The 14840-nt window shown below is 42.3% G+C and overlaps 1 protein-coding gene across 1 annotated transcript in view; it reads left to right on the plus strand.

The window, feature by feature from the left end:
* cadm1b (cell adhesion molecule 1b) overlaps positions 1–14840 on the plus strand; it is a gene marked incomplete at both ends in the record, with an annotated part of 110796 nt that overhangs the window by 69640 nt on the left and 26316 nt on the right. Inside the window, 2 exons of the mRNA XM_083685472.1 lie at positions 9842–9988; positions 14194–14346. Coding sequence (XP_083541598.1) covers positions 9842–9988; positions 14194–14346 — 300 coding nt within the window. The remainder of the gene's footprint in view (positions 1–9841; positions 9989–14193; positions 14347–14840) is intronic.

A 14840-nucleotide genomic window follows, 5' to 3' on the forward strand; every position in this document is an offset into this window, starting at 1 on the left:
TGGCACCACACCACAGATGAAGGAGAACAATGTCCCCAGAACAGGAAGAGGTGCATGATTACATCACATGATTCTGTGGAGGCTTTTATTTGGAAATCTCTGAGTACAATGTGATCAGAGCAGAGCTGTGCACTGAGTCGGAGCTTTGTGTTGCTCTCCTGTGGCATGTGTGCTCCCTGCCGCTGCTTCGCTTACACCTGAGACTGAGCTGAAATGAAGCCCGGGCTCTCTCTGCTCTCTCTCTCTCTCTCTGGAGGAAGATGGAAGAAGTGGTGTTAGTGGAACAGACACTCAGAATAAGATTTGGCAGCTCTCAGAGGCAGAGGTTAGGAATTCATCGAGGTCTGTTGAGGTAGAGCTGCGTGGGTGTGTACGGTAACAGCTGCATTTAAATCAATGCTCACCCAACCATTCATGCTAACATAGCCCAGTGGATGATCATGTTGATCAGGATCTTACAGTAATATCCCCAGGTGCCAAAAGGGTCATACTGAAGTACTAGTAATGTGTTATTGGGTCAATTATGCTGCTCTATGGTAATTTTACGTTTTACTCTGTCAAATACGAGAGTGACAGAGGTCTCATGGTGATAAAGATGTTGTTGTTGGTTTCCTTTTTTTTCAATCTGTAAGGGAGTCTTTTTTATGTCTATCTTTGTATCTGAAGTGCTTTAGATATGTGTAAGATGTTAGTCTGCAGTGCTGTCTGTTATCCTGTCAGAAGTGTGTGTGTGTGTGTGTCTGCGTGTCTATGCTTTCTTTTTGCTTTGTCAAAGAAGTGAGAAATATAGCACCTGAGATGTTCTGAATTTTTTGTAGCGTCTCTCAGAAATGACAGGCTGTGAGGTTTCCATTGAAACTAGTACTCACCTACTTATTGTCAGTCATTGCAGACATAAATGATGCAAAATGATATGTCAGTGGCCTCTCCAGCTAGCCTGTGACCTCCAGGGTCTTGCACTCTGAAATCAACAACATTTCAATCTTTAAAGAAAGAAGCATTTCCTGGCCATGAGATCAGCCATTCCCAGAGGTTGTCACGGTTGAGCTACGTTGTCTGTTTGTATATTTCATCAATAGCATGCAGTTAAACCTCTGCCATCGGAAAACTGTTTAAGTGGGGATACATAGAAAATCCCTCTCTGACTACAGTATATTGAGCAAATAGCCTGTAAATGTATTCCTGGTAAGCCTACTTGATTAGCATGTTGCTGTCAGAGGAATTAGCCTGTGCTGTCCCTGTAGTATTACAGGTAAGTGTTTTCAATGATATTCCACAGCCAAGTAGATACCTGGATTAAGCATAGATCTGAGAGATCTGTCGATGGTTCTGCGGTAGTGGCATTACAGAAACTGTAGTTTTAAGGGGTCATTCACCCCCTTCCCCCTCTCTGTCTTACATTATCTCTGATATGACAATGAGGCAGCTACAATCACACATTCACACTGTAATAGCTCTCTGTTTCAGTGTTACTCAACACGAGAGAGAGTGGTTACTGATATGAAATTTAGATTCCTTGTTGGATTCTACAGTAATTGCATAATTACAAACACAGCTCAAGTCCATTAGTATGAAATTATGAAGCAATTAAAAAGATACTAATGCTGGGCATACAGTACACTACACGATTTCACCATGTTTTCGCCACGATTTTGCTGTCCCAGAAGAATTGTTTTGATCAGGGTGAAACCCTAAGAATGTTGGCTAGGACAGGGACATCGATAGTCACTGATTTGGCCATTCCATTCTCCTGACCAGTCCAGGATGTGTTGATTATTTTCGGAAATGTTGGTAATCGCTCATGTAGTGTGAGAGGGACTATGAGGAGGTTTACATTGCTCTAGGCAATAATAACACAAGTGGCAAGTGGATAAACTGGTGACCGGGAAATAAAAAATCATAAGTAATTAATATGTTTAGTTTAACAGGTGATACATAGACTTACATAGCCAACATATACTGTACAACTATTTTTCTAGATGTTTCTCCAGTTGTGTAGAAGTTGTGTAGTGTATTCCCAGTAACATGTCGATACAAAAGTTGTAACAGAGTAAATACAGTATTACTACACATTAGTATGGAATTACGAAGCAATAAACATACCAAGTAAAAACACGTTAATCTAAAGTTAAGTCAGTAGAGTACCTACTGCACTACTGCAAGGTATAAGTGGAATGTACAGTATTGTGAAGTGTTTTAATCAAGTGAAGTCATGCATTTGTAAAATGCCAACCCATAGAACAGAATAGCTGGGGTATATTTGTGAGCATTATGAGGTCATTTTAGGTGACAGGACAGTTTTTGTGTGGTGGGCTTAAACCATTTCATGGCTTGCTATTCTGAGAATGATGACCACAGAGGCCGGCCGGCTGGCTGCTGCTGTGTGTGTATATGGGATTCTTATAGGTCCACTCAGCAGGTGCTGGCTTTTCCATCAAATTTCCTTTAAGAAAAAGGCTGGACTCCCTCCTCCCTACCTTTTTAATTAAATGAAAGCACAGTGGGTTACACACGCACACACACACACACACCAGACACACACACACACACACAGCAGCAGCCAGCCAGCCAGCCAGCCAGCCAGCCAGCCAGCCGCTGAGCCACTGTGACTGCCCAGGCCGCACAGCGTCCCAACATCCTCTCCTGCTGTCGCCTCACACACAGCACGGACACACACTTGGTTGACATGCGATAAGCTGTAGATCTTGGGCAGAAATAAGGAGGGAAATTGTTTTCCTCAAAGGAGGCTCATGAATTGAAAGACATCACACCAGCATAGAGAGGAAATGTTACCTTTCCCCCACTGTTTCAACTCAGCAGCCTAGAAAGAGGGTTTCTCTCCGCCTTCCTTTCAGAGTCGTTCCCCAGAGATCTCTGTCTGGCTCAGTCACTGACTGCACCACCGCTCTGTGAGGAATCGCTCTGACGACAGACAGGCTGAACACCGCTAGTATTGTCTGGAAAGACAGACATGTAGATAGTTTCTAGATCACTCTAGCTGTCCAGTGATGCACTAGTACAAAGATACACTTGTCATTTATTTTCTAATGTCACCATCAGACATTTGCACATCCCTCCCACTGAATGGAGCTGAGGGAGAAGGAGGATAGGAGGAGGCAAGGACAAGCTTTATTTGGAGGACGGATGGTTGGCCTTTCTGCCTGCCCTCATCCTCCATGATTGACAGATAGCAGTGATGGACCGCCGCTTGCTGGAACGGCATCACACACGTTTCCCTCCAGAAATCTGTCTATCAGTGCTGTCAAAGCAGAGCGACAACCATGACATCTAATCACAGGCGAGCTGGCACCTCATAACTCCTGCCTAATGTGCTCCAGGTACAGCGAAGAGGAGAAAGACCAGGGGACCAGACACAGAGCTAGCAGCTATTTATAACCCTGGACTGTCTGTCTGTCTTTCTGTCTGTATGTGTCTGTCTGTCTTTCATTCTAAATAATGAAAATACTACTGTCTTTGTGATAGCCTAACATGCTAAAAGATTGTATCTGATAATCAGAGTGCATATTGGGATACTGTATGCAGGGGATGAGATTTAGTGAATGATAGGTAGCTACCGTAGCTAGACTATCCCCAGGGTGAAGGCCCTGAGCAGCGCTGCCATGGGGACTTGGGAACATGCCAGTCTCCCATAGCCTGGTGGTGTGAGATTCCATGCCAGGCTGGGGCGGGCAGTGATCCGAGTGGGCGCTCCAGTCTCCAAAGTGCCCCAGGGGAACATTTCTTAGGCAGAGGTTCCACAGGGCCCTGGGCTGGCCAGGTATCTCAAACAGAGACACATGGAGGGAAAACAAAGTCCAGTACCTCCCGAGCTGTTCCATATTAATACAGTACTACCAAATCAAACTTCATGATGCCTTTATGCGGATGGTACTGTTTCTACTTCTGTTGTCTACTTCTTAGTTCAGCAGGCTATTCTTGACCAGCAAGGTTTTGATCATTTATTGATCTTTAGCTGGTGCTGAATAAGGACAAAACTAATTGTATGTTTTTCTCTAACATTGATTACAATGATCTGCATATTTGTGCTCTGAAACTGAACTAGTCCCACATTATATGTGCCATTTGGATAGATGGTAAACTGTCTTTTAAAACACATGTTGATAAACTGATCAAGAGTTTGAAGCCTCAGACCTTTGTGTTTCTCGGAAGAAAAAAAAAGAAAAGTCCCCAAAAAACCATGGCCCCAAGGTCTTACCATGACGTTGGACCTCAGGGAGATTTTTGGGACTTTTTTGGGACTTGGGCGGGGTTTGGGGGAAGGCGTGCAGTGTGTACTGTGCCCTCCCATTGTTTGCCTAGGCTAGTCTATGGGACTGCTACTTGTTATGTTCGAAAAGCATGAAAACGTGGTATAAACCGTTAGTTACTTTGGTTTGGAGTCCTGTTTAGAAGCATTTATATGCACTATTAACTTTGCACAGCTTCATGTCATGGGAAATGTGACTGGCTCATCTGGCTGGCAAATTGAACAATCTATGTACATTTCATTTTTGAGAAATGTTCATGCTGGTTTGAGAGTGAAACTAGCTGGGAAACGCGTTTCTGACGACGTCGATAGTTTGCTCCTCCTTGCTCTCCCAAAGTCCTCAGAATCACCCTGGGTGGTGGAAACACAACGCCCCATTTTTTTTTCACAGAAATAACAGTAGCACAGAACAGAAATAACGGTAGCACAGAACAGAAATAACGGTAGCACAGAACAGAAATAACGGTAGCACTTTGCATTACAGCTCGGAATACGTGGGTAATAACATGGTAATTGCCGGTAGTTATCAGTAACAACAAATACAATTACCTTATTATTACAATGTAAGTTGGACTGTAGTTTCTGCCGTACCTTGTAATAACAAGGTAATTGTCTTTCTTGTTACTGGTAACAATCAGTAATTACTGGTAATTACCATGGTTATTACCATGCCATTACCCACTTATTCTGAGCTGTAATGTAAAGTGCTACTGATATAAGTCCTGCCTTTCTTTTGATAATAGGAGGATTATCCAGGCAACTCTCCTTCCTGTCCTCGGTTATGGTGACACAATTTACATGCATGCAGCAGCCTCAGTTCTCAAACCGTTAGACTCGGTTTACCATTCTGCTTTGTGGCTCATCTCCAAAGATAGCTTCCGCATCCACCATTGTCTTTTATATCAGTCTGTGAGTTGGGAGTATTTGACTTCAAGATAGGCTTATCATTGGTTTTTATTTGTATATAAAGCAGTTTCTAATAAAACTCCCATTTTACCTCACATCATTGCTTTTATGGTAGAGACGCTCCCTAGAGTAACAAACCAGATCCCAAGCTTGGCTAACCCCCAAAGTTCCAAGCGTTTCATCTGAACTACGCAAATCGTCCTTTAGTTTCTGTGCCCCAAGTACTTGGAACGACCTTCAAAGAGTACTCAATAATAATGAAGTACATTGTTTGTAAACAAAGCAAAATAGCATTTTGATCTCATGGACAGTAGCTCTGTCTATGAATTTGAAAGAGGATACATTTCTCCAGCCACATTCCTCAGCTGTTTCCGAAAAAAAGTGTTAAGGAGACCGCTTTGTTATTTTTAAATACCAGCTTTCCCCTTTAATGTTTTGTATCACAGGGTTATAACCTCATGTATTTTAATTAGTTTGCCACACATTCAGGATTTAGTCAGTTAAAGAGAGAATGTTGCTAAAACCAATGGATTATGTGTGTCGTATTATGGATATTAGCCTCTGCTTACAATATCTGTCTTTTTCTTCTCTCCTTTCTCTTCCTTACCTACTGCTGGAACAGGAGCTGCTGAAACCATGTCAGGTAACTACTTTTACTTTGCACCTGTTTTCCATTCATCTGACTGATCTGTCTGTTTCTGGCATTTACTGCAACTGCATGTCATTGTGAAAACATGTTGTGTGTACAGCATGTGTAGCGTGTTAAATGTTGCTCTGTCAGTGTACTGCCATTGTGTTTGTAGTATTTGTATAATCACTCTTGCTAAACCCATGGGGCTCTGGCACCCTGGATGTGGGTAGTATTCGTGAAACACAGGTGTTATGCAGAGAGACCAAATTCAACCAAAATACGCCCCAAAAAATGTGTGCATAGTTTGTATTTGTCTCTGTTATTGTATTTTTTAAAATGTATTTAATTTTTTATTTGGGAGGTATAACATGGTCATACAATATACAACATACAACTCATCCTTACAATCTGTGAGGCAGTTCGTTCCCTTTTCCTTCCCATTTAAAAAAATATATATTTATATATAAAAAACGGTCCAAAGTTTGTATTTGTCTCTGAGCATGCCTTTGTCTCTGTTATTGTATTGACACATGTCCTGTCTTGCTATTTTAATGTATGTATGATGACGTGATGATAAATCAATTTAAAGACTTCAGAATCTGCCTGAAGCGTACACAGTAGGAAGGGAGATTTAGCAGTCACCATCTTTGATCTGCAGGAACATGGCACAATCTGCATAACCTAATGGAGTACAGGGGAACCACTTGTCTGGAGGGGAATCTTCTTCTTTACGTACTCTATGCCATGCAGAGTCTTGTCAAAACTGAGACATGAAACTTGAGACAGAGATGATAAAAGCGATCAAATTAGACGGCCAGAAATCTTTGAAATCTCCCTCTATGCAGAGTAGAAACGTCTTGGAAAAATTCAGCCACTAATAATGCGCAATGACGAAGACATAGCCTTTTTAGTCACAAGTGTCCTTGAAACATCTTCCCTTCATAGAGAGTGATCTTTAATGACTAGTGCATGTAGCTCACAAGGCAGTGAATGGGGGGGGGCCTTTTTTCATTGTTAATGACTGCAGACTCGTCCTGGTTCCTCTTTGAAAGGACAGGGCTGCTCCAGACAGCGGTGACTCAGGGGAGAGGAATCAGGGGCTGGCTGTCCTGCTTTCGCTGCCCCTTTCATGTCTTTTGATGTGAAAACAAGAGGGAAAAGGTTCAAAGAGGAAGGAATTTGAATCAAAAGGTGCCCTTTGCTAACTTTAGGTGGAGGAATGAAGAGGAACTAAAGTTTGGGTAATATTTTTCAGATTTGGGCCAACTTTTTCAAAGTTTCGGAGTTTCGGCTGTGTACTGTGTACCTGCAGAATGTGCAGTTGATGGGGCCCGATGTCCGGCATACAGTTCTACATTCCTTCAGTGACTTTACGGACCTTTGAAGGCCTCTGTAATTAATTACCTTTGACTGTGTCATTTAGTCTGTTCAGATGGAAGAACAGGAGGGCAGCCATGTGTGGAAACACTGGCACGTTGCTCTCATCTAGACAACGACTGGAATGAGTGTGAATCTATCAGGCAGTCATCTGTGCCCTGCCTCCGCCCCCCCCCCCCTACACCCACCCATCCACCCACCCACCCACCCATCACCACCAGGAATTAATGACTGCCTCTCCTCATTTGCACCCAATCATGACCAGGATGCAGAGGCAATTGAAAATGTTTACTCCAATTGCGAAAACCCTCCATGTTCCTGCAAAGTGGCCTGTTTCTTCGCTTTGATGGGATTGCTAATCACAGCGCTGTTATTTATGTGTGTTTTGAAATTGAGATGAGTCCTATGCCAGGAAAGGAAGGGATATTGGAGGGAACCCAACCCTGCTTAGGGCTGCTTAAACCTTATGGAGAAATGTATCTGTAGCAGTCCCTTTCCTCTCAGTCCAACAGATTGAGAACAGGGTAACTTTGCTTTAAGGTTCCTCAGTGTTGGCGTTTTGTCTGCCAAATACATTACTTTTTACACAACAGAAATAAAGCAGACATCAAAACGCTTGAGTTCTTGGCTCCTCTGCTGTGTGTACTTAATATAAGCATAGGAGAGCATCCTTCCTGCTTGCAGTCAGTCAGACTCAGAATTTGCAGTCAGAATTTGATTAGCACACATGCACACTACGTTTGAGCACACACTTCATAGACATCAATTTGATTGGGTGCTGATGACTAAATAATCCAAATCATCTTTATTCGAAATAGTTAACTATGCTTTACCCCACTATACTGTACGTTGACCAAATAATTGAGGAGCGGTTACGAGAAACAAACGCTTTTTAATCAGAATAATAAAACATACAAGAAACTGTACACCTATGTGTTACAAAACACTTATATTAGCTATTTGAAAAAATCCCAATGGGAATTTTCAGGTTGAACAGCAAGTAAATTCACTATATTTTTTCACTACCTATGCGCTTTACAGGCAGAACAAATAAAAATGGAGAGTGAGAAAATAAAGCACAAGTGGATAGAAACAAAGGAGAAAAATAAAACTAGATATAATGAAGGTTAAAGAAAGAACAACAGTTTATTCTCTGCCCACAGTATGAATGTCCACTTGTTCCAATATCTGTAGTACAGCACTGAAACAGAGAGTTCATTGCTTCAGACAGGTCTGAGGTGGGGGGGTTTCTCCACAGGAGGTTAATTTCTTATTGCCTGCTGCATTCGCTGAGCTCATTTGAATCATGTTAGTTTGGCTGTCTATTTCCATTATCACTATCTGGAAATGCAGGTGCTTTTTTCCCACTTTGTAAATGTCAGCATGGTTTGGAGTTGTCTGACAACTCAGGCATGCAAATGTGCTTTTGATGTTTTCTTCAGGGCTGTGGCTGGGAGTCTTGTTCCTCTGCCGGTGCGAATCCGAGGCATTTTAAAAGCATTCTCCCATTCTTCTTACGCCTTTTGGCTGCTGCCTGATGGATAAATATAGCACAAGGTGACTTTTGATTTTTTTTTTTCTCCCTCCCTCCTCCTTCTCACCTGGAAGGCTGAGAACAAACCGTTTTCACTCTGGAAACAAAATGGATGCATGGTTTAGGCGTTAACGATCGGAGAATGCGTCCTTGGAAACAATAAGCACAGGTGTGGCAGTCCTCAGAGGCTGATTCCGTGGCTGACAAGTCTGGGCTTCCTTAGAGATGGAGTCTAGGAGCTCACTGCACATGGTGCTCATAAAGCCTCAGATGGAGAGCTCTGATGCAGCTCTCTCTTCAACAGTTCTCACCCCCACCCTCTCCCTCTCTCTGTCTCCCTCTCTCTCCTCCATTCTCTCTGTCTCTCTCCTCCATTCTCTCTGTCTCTCTCTCTCTCTCTCTCCTCCATTCTCTCTGTCTCCCTCTCTCTCCTCCATTCTCTCTGTCTCTCTCTCTCTCTCTCCTCCATTCTCTCTGTCTCTCTCTCTCTCTCTCCTCCATTCTCTCTGTCTGTCTCTCTCTCTCTCCTCCATTCTCTCTGTCTCTCTCTCTCTCTCTCTCCTCCATTCTCTCTCTCTCCCTCTCTCTCCTCCATTCTCTCTCTCTCCCTCTCTCTCCTCCATTCTCTCTGTCTCTCTCTCTCTCTCTCTCCTCCATTCTCTCTCTCTCCCTCTCTCTCCTCCATTCTCTCTGTCTCTCTCTCTCCTCCATTCTCTCTGTCTCTCTCTCTCTCTCTCTCCTCCATTCTCTCTCTCTCCCTCTCTCTCCTCCATTCTCTCTCTCTCCCTCTCTCTCCTCCATTCTCTCTGTGAGTAGTAAGTTCGTACAGCCCATCTGGTAGGCCACACTGAGCTGGGAGATCAATAATGCCAAACATTGCACAGAGGCTCCTATATTAGGTGGATTAGGGGATGTGACTACAACGACAGTTAACCTGTGTCTATATGGGTCAGGCGTTGTGTGTGTTCACAATCATACCTGTGTGTGTTTATTGTAGTCATGCTGTTCAGTGTCTTCGGTGATATGTTCTATCATGTTTTTGTTGTTTATAAGTTGTCTCTCAGAATATTTTGCGATCTCCATCTGGTATGAGCCTGTTTCGTCTTGTCTGTTTGTCTGCGTTCAGTTGAAGGCCAGAACCTGGGGACAGACAACGTGTCGGTCATCGAGGGAGAGACGGCCACCATAAGCTGCCGAGTGAAGAATAATGATGACTCTGTCATCCAGCTCCTCAACCCCAGCAGACAGACAATCTACTTCAGAGATGTCAGACGTAAGTGATGTCCACTTGACGCACACTCCCAAGCCCCAACACCATTCATCAGGGTTGCAGTCCATTCAATTCAGGTCGTTCAGAAAGTGATTTGAGTTAACAATTTTGAAAAATAATGAAAATGAAAAGCTACTGGTTTTTAGTTCATTAGGCCATTGAAGGTGAAGCGTGTCGTTTTGGGCTCTACGGCTCTTTCTGACCACACTGGACGTTTTTAAAATGTGCACATTTCTAATAGCGCCAATTATGCATATCCTTGTAAACAAATAAACTGTAAAATAGGTATATAAAGGTATATACAGGTATATAAAGGTGTATATAAAGGTATATAAAGGCCAGTATAAGGTATATACAGGTATATAAAGGCCAGTTTAAGGTATATAAAGGTATATAAAGGTATATACAGGTATATAAAGGTGTATATACAGGTATATAAAGGCCAGTATAAGGTATATAAAGGTATATAAAGGCTAGTATAAGGTATATACAGGTATATAAAGGTATATACAGGTATATAAAGGTGTATATACAGGTATATAAAGGCCAGTATAAGGTATATAAAGGTATATAAAGGCTAGTATAAGGTATATAAAGGTATATAAAGGTATATAAAGGCCAGTTTAAGGTATATAAAGGTATATAAAGGCCAGTATAAGGTATATAAAGGCCAGTATAAGGTATATAAAGGTATATAAAGGCCAGTATAAGGTATATAAAGGCCAGTATAAAGTATATAAAGGTATATAAAGGCCAGTATAAGGTATATAAAGGTATATAAAGGCCAGTATAAGGTATATAAAGGTATATAAAGGCCAGTATAAGGTATATAAAGGTATATAAAGGCTAGTATAAGGTATATAAAGGTATATAAAGGCCAGTATAAGGTATATAAAGGTATATAAAGGCCAGTATAAGGTATATAAAGGTATATAAAGGCCAGTATAAAGTATATAAAGGTATATAAAGGTATATAAAGGCCAGTATAAGGTATATAAAGGCCAGTATAAGGTATATAAAGGTATATAAAGGTATATAAAGTGCCCGACCACGACACTCGTTTTAGAAGACGAGTTGGATGGACCAAAACAGCCCTCTTCACGAAACGTGCTTTATCCAACACTGTCTCCTAGCAAAACGTGCGAGCACCATAACATGCTCATACTGTATGCACGTTTCTGTAGTGTGAAATCTGCACGTTTCCACAAAGCACCAATAAAGGGTTACACGATAACAAAATACAAAATAAACACTCAATTGGCAACGCAGCTATGTGGTACTTCATCTTACATGCCGGTTAGCATGTATTTGTCTTTAACTTTAAGGTAAGTGTTAGGTTAGGTTTAGGGTTAGTTATAGGCATTAACTTGGAGTGGTTAGGGATAGGGTTAGGGTTAGGGATAGGTTTAGGCATTAACCTGGAGTGGTTAGTGTAAGGGTAAGTTGTCAGGGAAAGGTATTAGCATACATTAGCAACAAGAATTAACAAACAAAACCGCTAAAAGCACTTTTGTCAAAATTGCCCCAAAGCAGACTTGAAGCTGTGATGTTTGGGTTACAATTCTTGGTTACATGCCCTCTTCCACCCCCAACCTACCATCTAGCAAAGCAATCTTCCTTTTGTAGCCCTCTGCCAATTGCTATTGCCTGATACGTGCATGCACGTAACTACTGTCGTGTGCAGGCGCATGTATCCTACAAGTGACTGGCCTGGCTTCATCATGTGATCTCATTCCTTTTTATTGCTACCTATTTGTTTACCAAGGCCCTTGATTACTTGTATAAATTGTGATGCTCTCTGTCTTTGACATATTGGTTTATTGACACAAGCCGAGATTAATAATAGAGTATACAACAGTACAGTCTGAATGGTGTGTCCTTGATCGTTACTAGTTTTTTAGACAGAATATTGTAAGGTTCAGACAGTGATTGAATGTATTAGCGTATGACTTCCTCTCCTTTCAATGGAAGTTTGCAGATCTCTTTCACTTAGTTGTGTCTTGGATTTGAGACAACAGTCAAGGTGAAATAAGAAACACCTATTGTTTTTACACTTTCCTGCGTTCCTACTCTCATTTCACGTCTGGAGTCTAGACCACACTGGAGTTGAGTTGCCAAACAGTGTTTGTATGTGTTTGACACTTACCTAACAATTTACCACTTAATTACATTTTAAACAGAATGCCCATTCACATTAGCAGATGTGGAAATGACTGAAGTACAGTACAATACTTAGGTGCTGTTACACAAGCTGTTGGATGTGGGTAAATTGGCCCAGGGTTGTATAAAGACTGTGTAACAATCAGGCGCTCTGATCGTATTGAACTACTGTGCTGTGGTTGGCTGAGCAGTGTCCCTACAGTGAGCACCAAGAAACCCCATAGCTGGGCTATTCTGAGCACTAGTCCTGAAGGGATTGCTGTTCTGTGGAGACCCCCCTCTGCTATGTCATTGTTACCTGTCACTGGGGCCTCTCTTGGTAGAGCCTGGCCTTTGAAGAGGTAAACAACAGTGACATACACGACGAAACACAGGGAACAATACAACAACTGGTACAATCACAGATACAGGCACACATACACACAATACTAACTGATCCAGGAAAATAACCAACAAACACTTTTGTGACCCCACAAAACGTGTATAGTACATTCAACACCTCTAATCGAACTCACAAATGCAAACACACACACATGCAAACGTTGTCATTTCGGAACCCAGGATCTCATCTCTCGATTGAGGCGCAGGAAGTAAAAAGTGGGACAGCAAATCTCCACCTTCCTAATGTTTTTCGTGCCAGATGCCCCAACTGTTCCTCCTGCCATGAGTCAATGATGTTTACAACACGACTTGCACACACGCATTGCACAACATTGAGACATAGAGTTAGCTGAATAATGTTTCCGATGCCATTCTTTTGCAGGTGAGCAGTGTGCATTTGTGTCCATGTTTGAAAAGAAATCCTCTCTATTCAGTGGCATGGACAGTGCATTAAAGTTTGTTGTGACGTTGTAACTTCGGTTCAAGCCCCAGGTCCGCTCGTGGTAGGAATGAGCCGTGTGACATAATGTTAGTGTCATCATCCACCATACAGCAAGCTCATTGACCTCCTTTTTTATTTTTCAGACTATAATTATCCAACATGACTTATTTATGGTATTTTTCCTCAGGACTTGACTCTGAGCTTGTTAGTACCCTCATACAGGTTCTTATGGGAATACATCATGCTCTATAACCCCCAACACACTTAAGCACCTGACAGTGTATAAACTGTTTCATGTCAACTAAATTCAATGTCTGTGGAAGGAGAGGTTTTCCTCTCCAGCAAACCCGTTGACTCTCAAAGCACGCTCCTCTCAACCAACTCTTTGAGGAGAAACTTCCAAAGACTTCTCAAATTAGGAGACAGGATTGGGAATGAGGCCTCATATCGACAAAGCTCAAAGGCCTCAGTAATGATCAAGATGCTGACTCGGAGGGCCTGACAGGAATGGGCTCCCCATGTTTTAAAGATGATCTGCGCTGAATTGAGTTCTTTAGCTCCACGGTTATAAACATCATTACTGTGTACTGTACGTACACTTCTCAACTAATCATCTGGGGGAATTTATGTTAAACAATGTTCAGGTAGAGGGGTTAAAACACTGTAGAGAGCGAGGCAAAGTTTGGACACCTCAAATATGACTCAAGAAACATCCTTCTCAATCGCCACTCTTGCCAAGTATAGTCCCCAAGGAACTACTTCTGATTTAGTACGCCATCTAGTTCTTTTTACCTCCAAACCGTGATTTAATTCATTATGTATGTTTCAGCACTTCTCCTTTTCTAGAATATGTGAGCTGCTTGATGCATTCAATCGTGACCAGCAGTGGGCCATTTTGAGACTTCCCAGCTTGTTAGGAGTCCTCATCAGCACTCTTCACATTCTCCTTTTGAGAGAGCACTCTGTGGACTGTGTAGATGAAATGGTTTATGAATCGACGTGTATGAATCATTCTCAAACTCACTTTTCTTTCTAGTCATGAAAGATAGATTTTTTCCACCTAGGCTTCATTCTCAGCACTAACTAGTTGTATCAATACATGCCCACAGTACATATTGTGTGTGTCTCTTTCTCTCTCTCTCTCTCTCTCTCTCTCTCTCTCTCTCTCTCTCTCTCATGCTTGCATGTCTATATCCACGTCTCTCTTATGCCTGTATCTCCTCAGCCCTGAAGGACAGTCGGTTCCAGCTGGTCAATTTCTCCGACAACGAGCTGCGGGTGTCTCTGTCCAACGTGTCACTCTCAGACGAGGGACGCTATGTGTGCCAGCTCTACACAGACCCCCCTCAGGAGGCCTATGCGGACATCACTGTTCTGGGTATAGCACACACACACACGCACACGCACACGCACAGGCACACGCACACACACTGACACAGACAAACACACACACACACACACACACACTCAGTACGATACACATGCTTGTTCACTATCCATTATATATGTCCATTGTACTTGTATGGTACCTTCCTTTCTACAGCTATTCCTATAGAAGCTGAACTACATATATATAGTACAGTAAATCAGTGTTAATAGATTGACTTGGTTGATACAGTTTCTTTTGATCATGTTATATATTTAGTCCAACTGGAACAAAATGTCAGCAAATTAGGCTCTCACAGTGCTCCAACGCATAATGAAGATGAACAGATGCCGAGGTGGAGAGGGGAGTACAGTATATTTCAGACTGAGTAGTTTTTGGCAGCTGTGTTGACTGTGAATCCTAGTGAATGTTGTCTTGGCTGCTCCAAATGATTCCCTATTGAGAGTCAGCTGTGCCACACAGTGGAGCCTGGGTGTGAAATTACA

Source organism: Argentina silus (assembly GCF_951799395.1).
Source record: "Argentina silus genome assembly, chromosome: 14".
In the NCBI taxonomy this organism is placed as follows: Eukaryota; Metazoa; Chordata; class Actinopteri; order Argentiniformes; family Argentinidae; genus Argentina; species Argentina silus.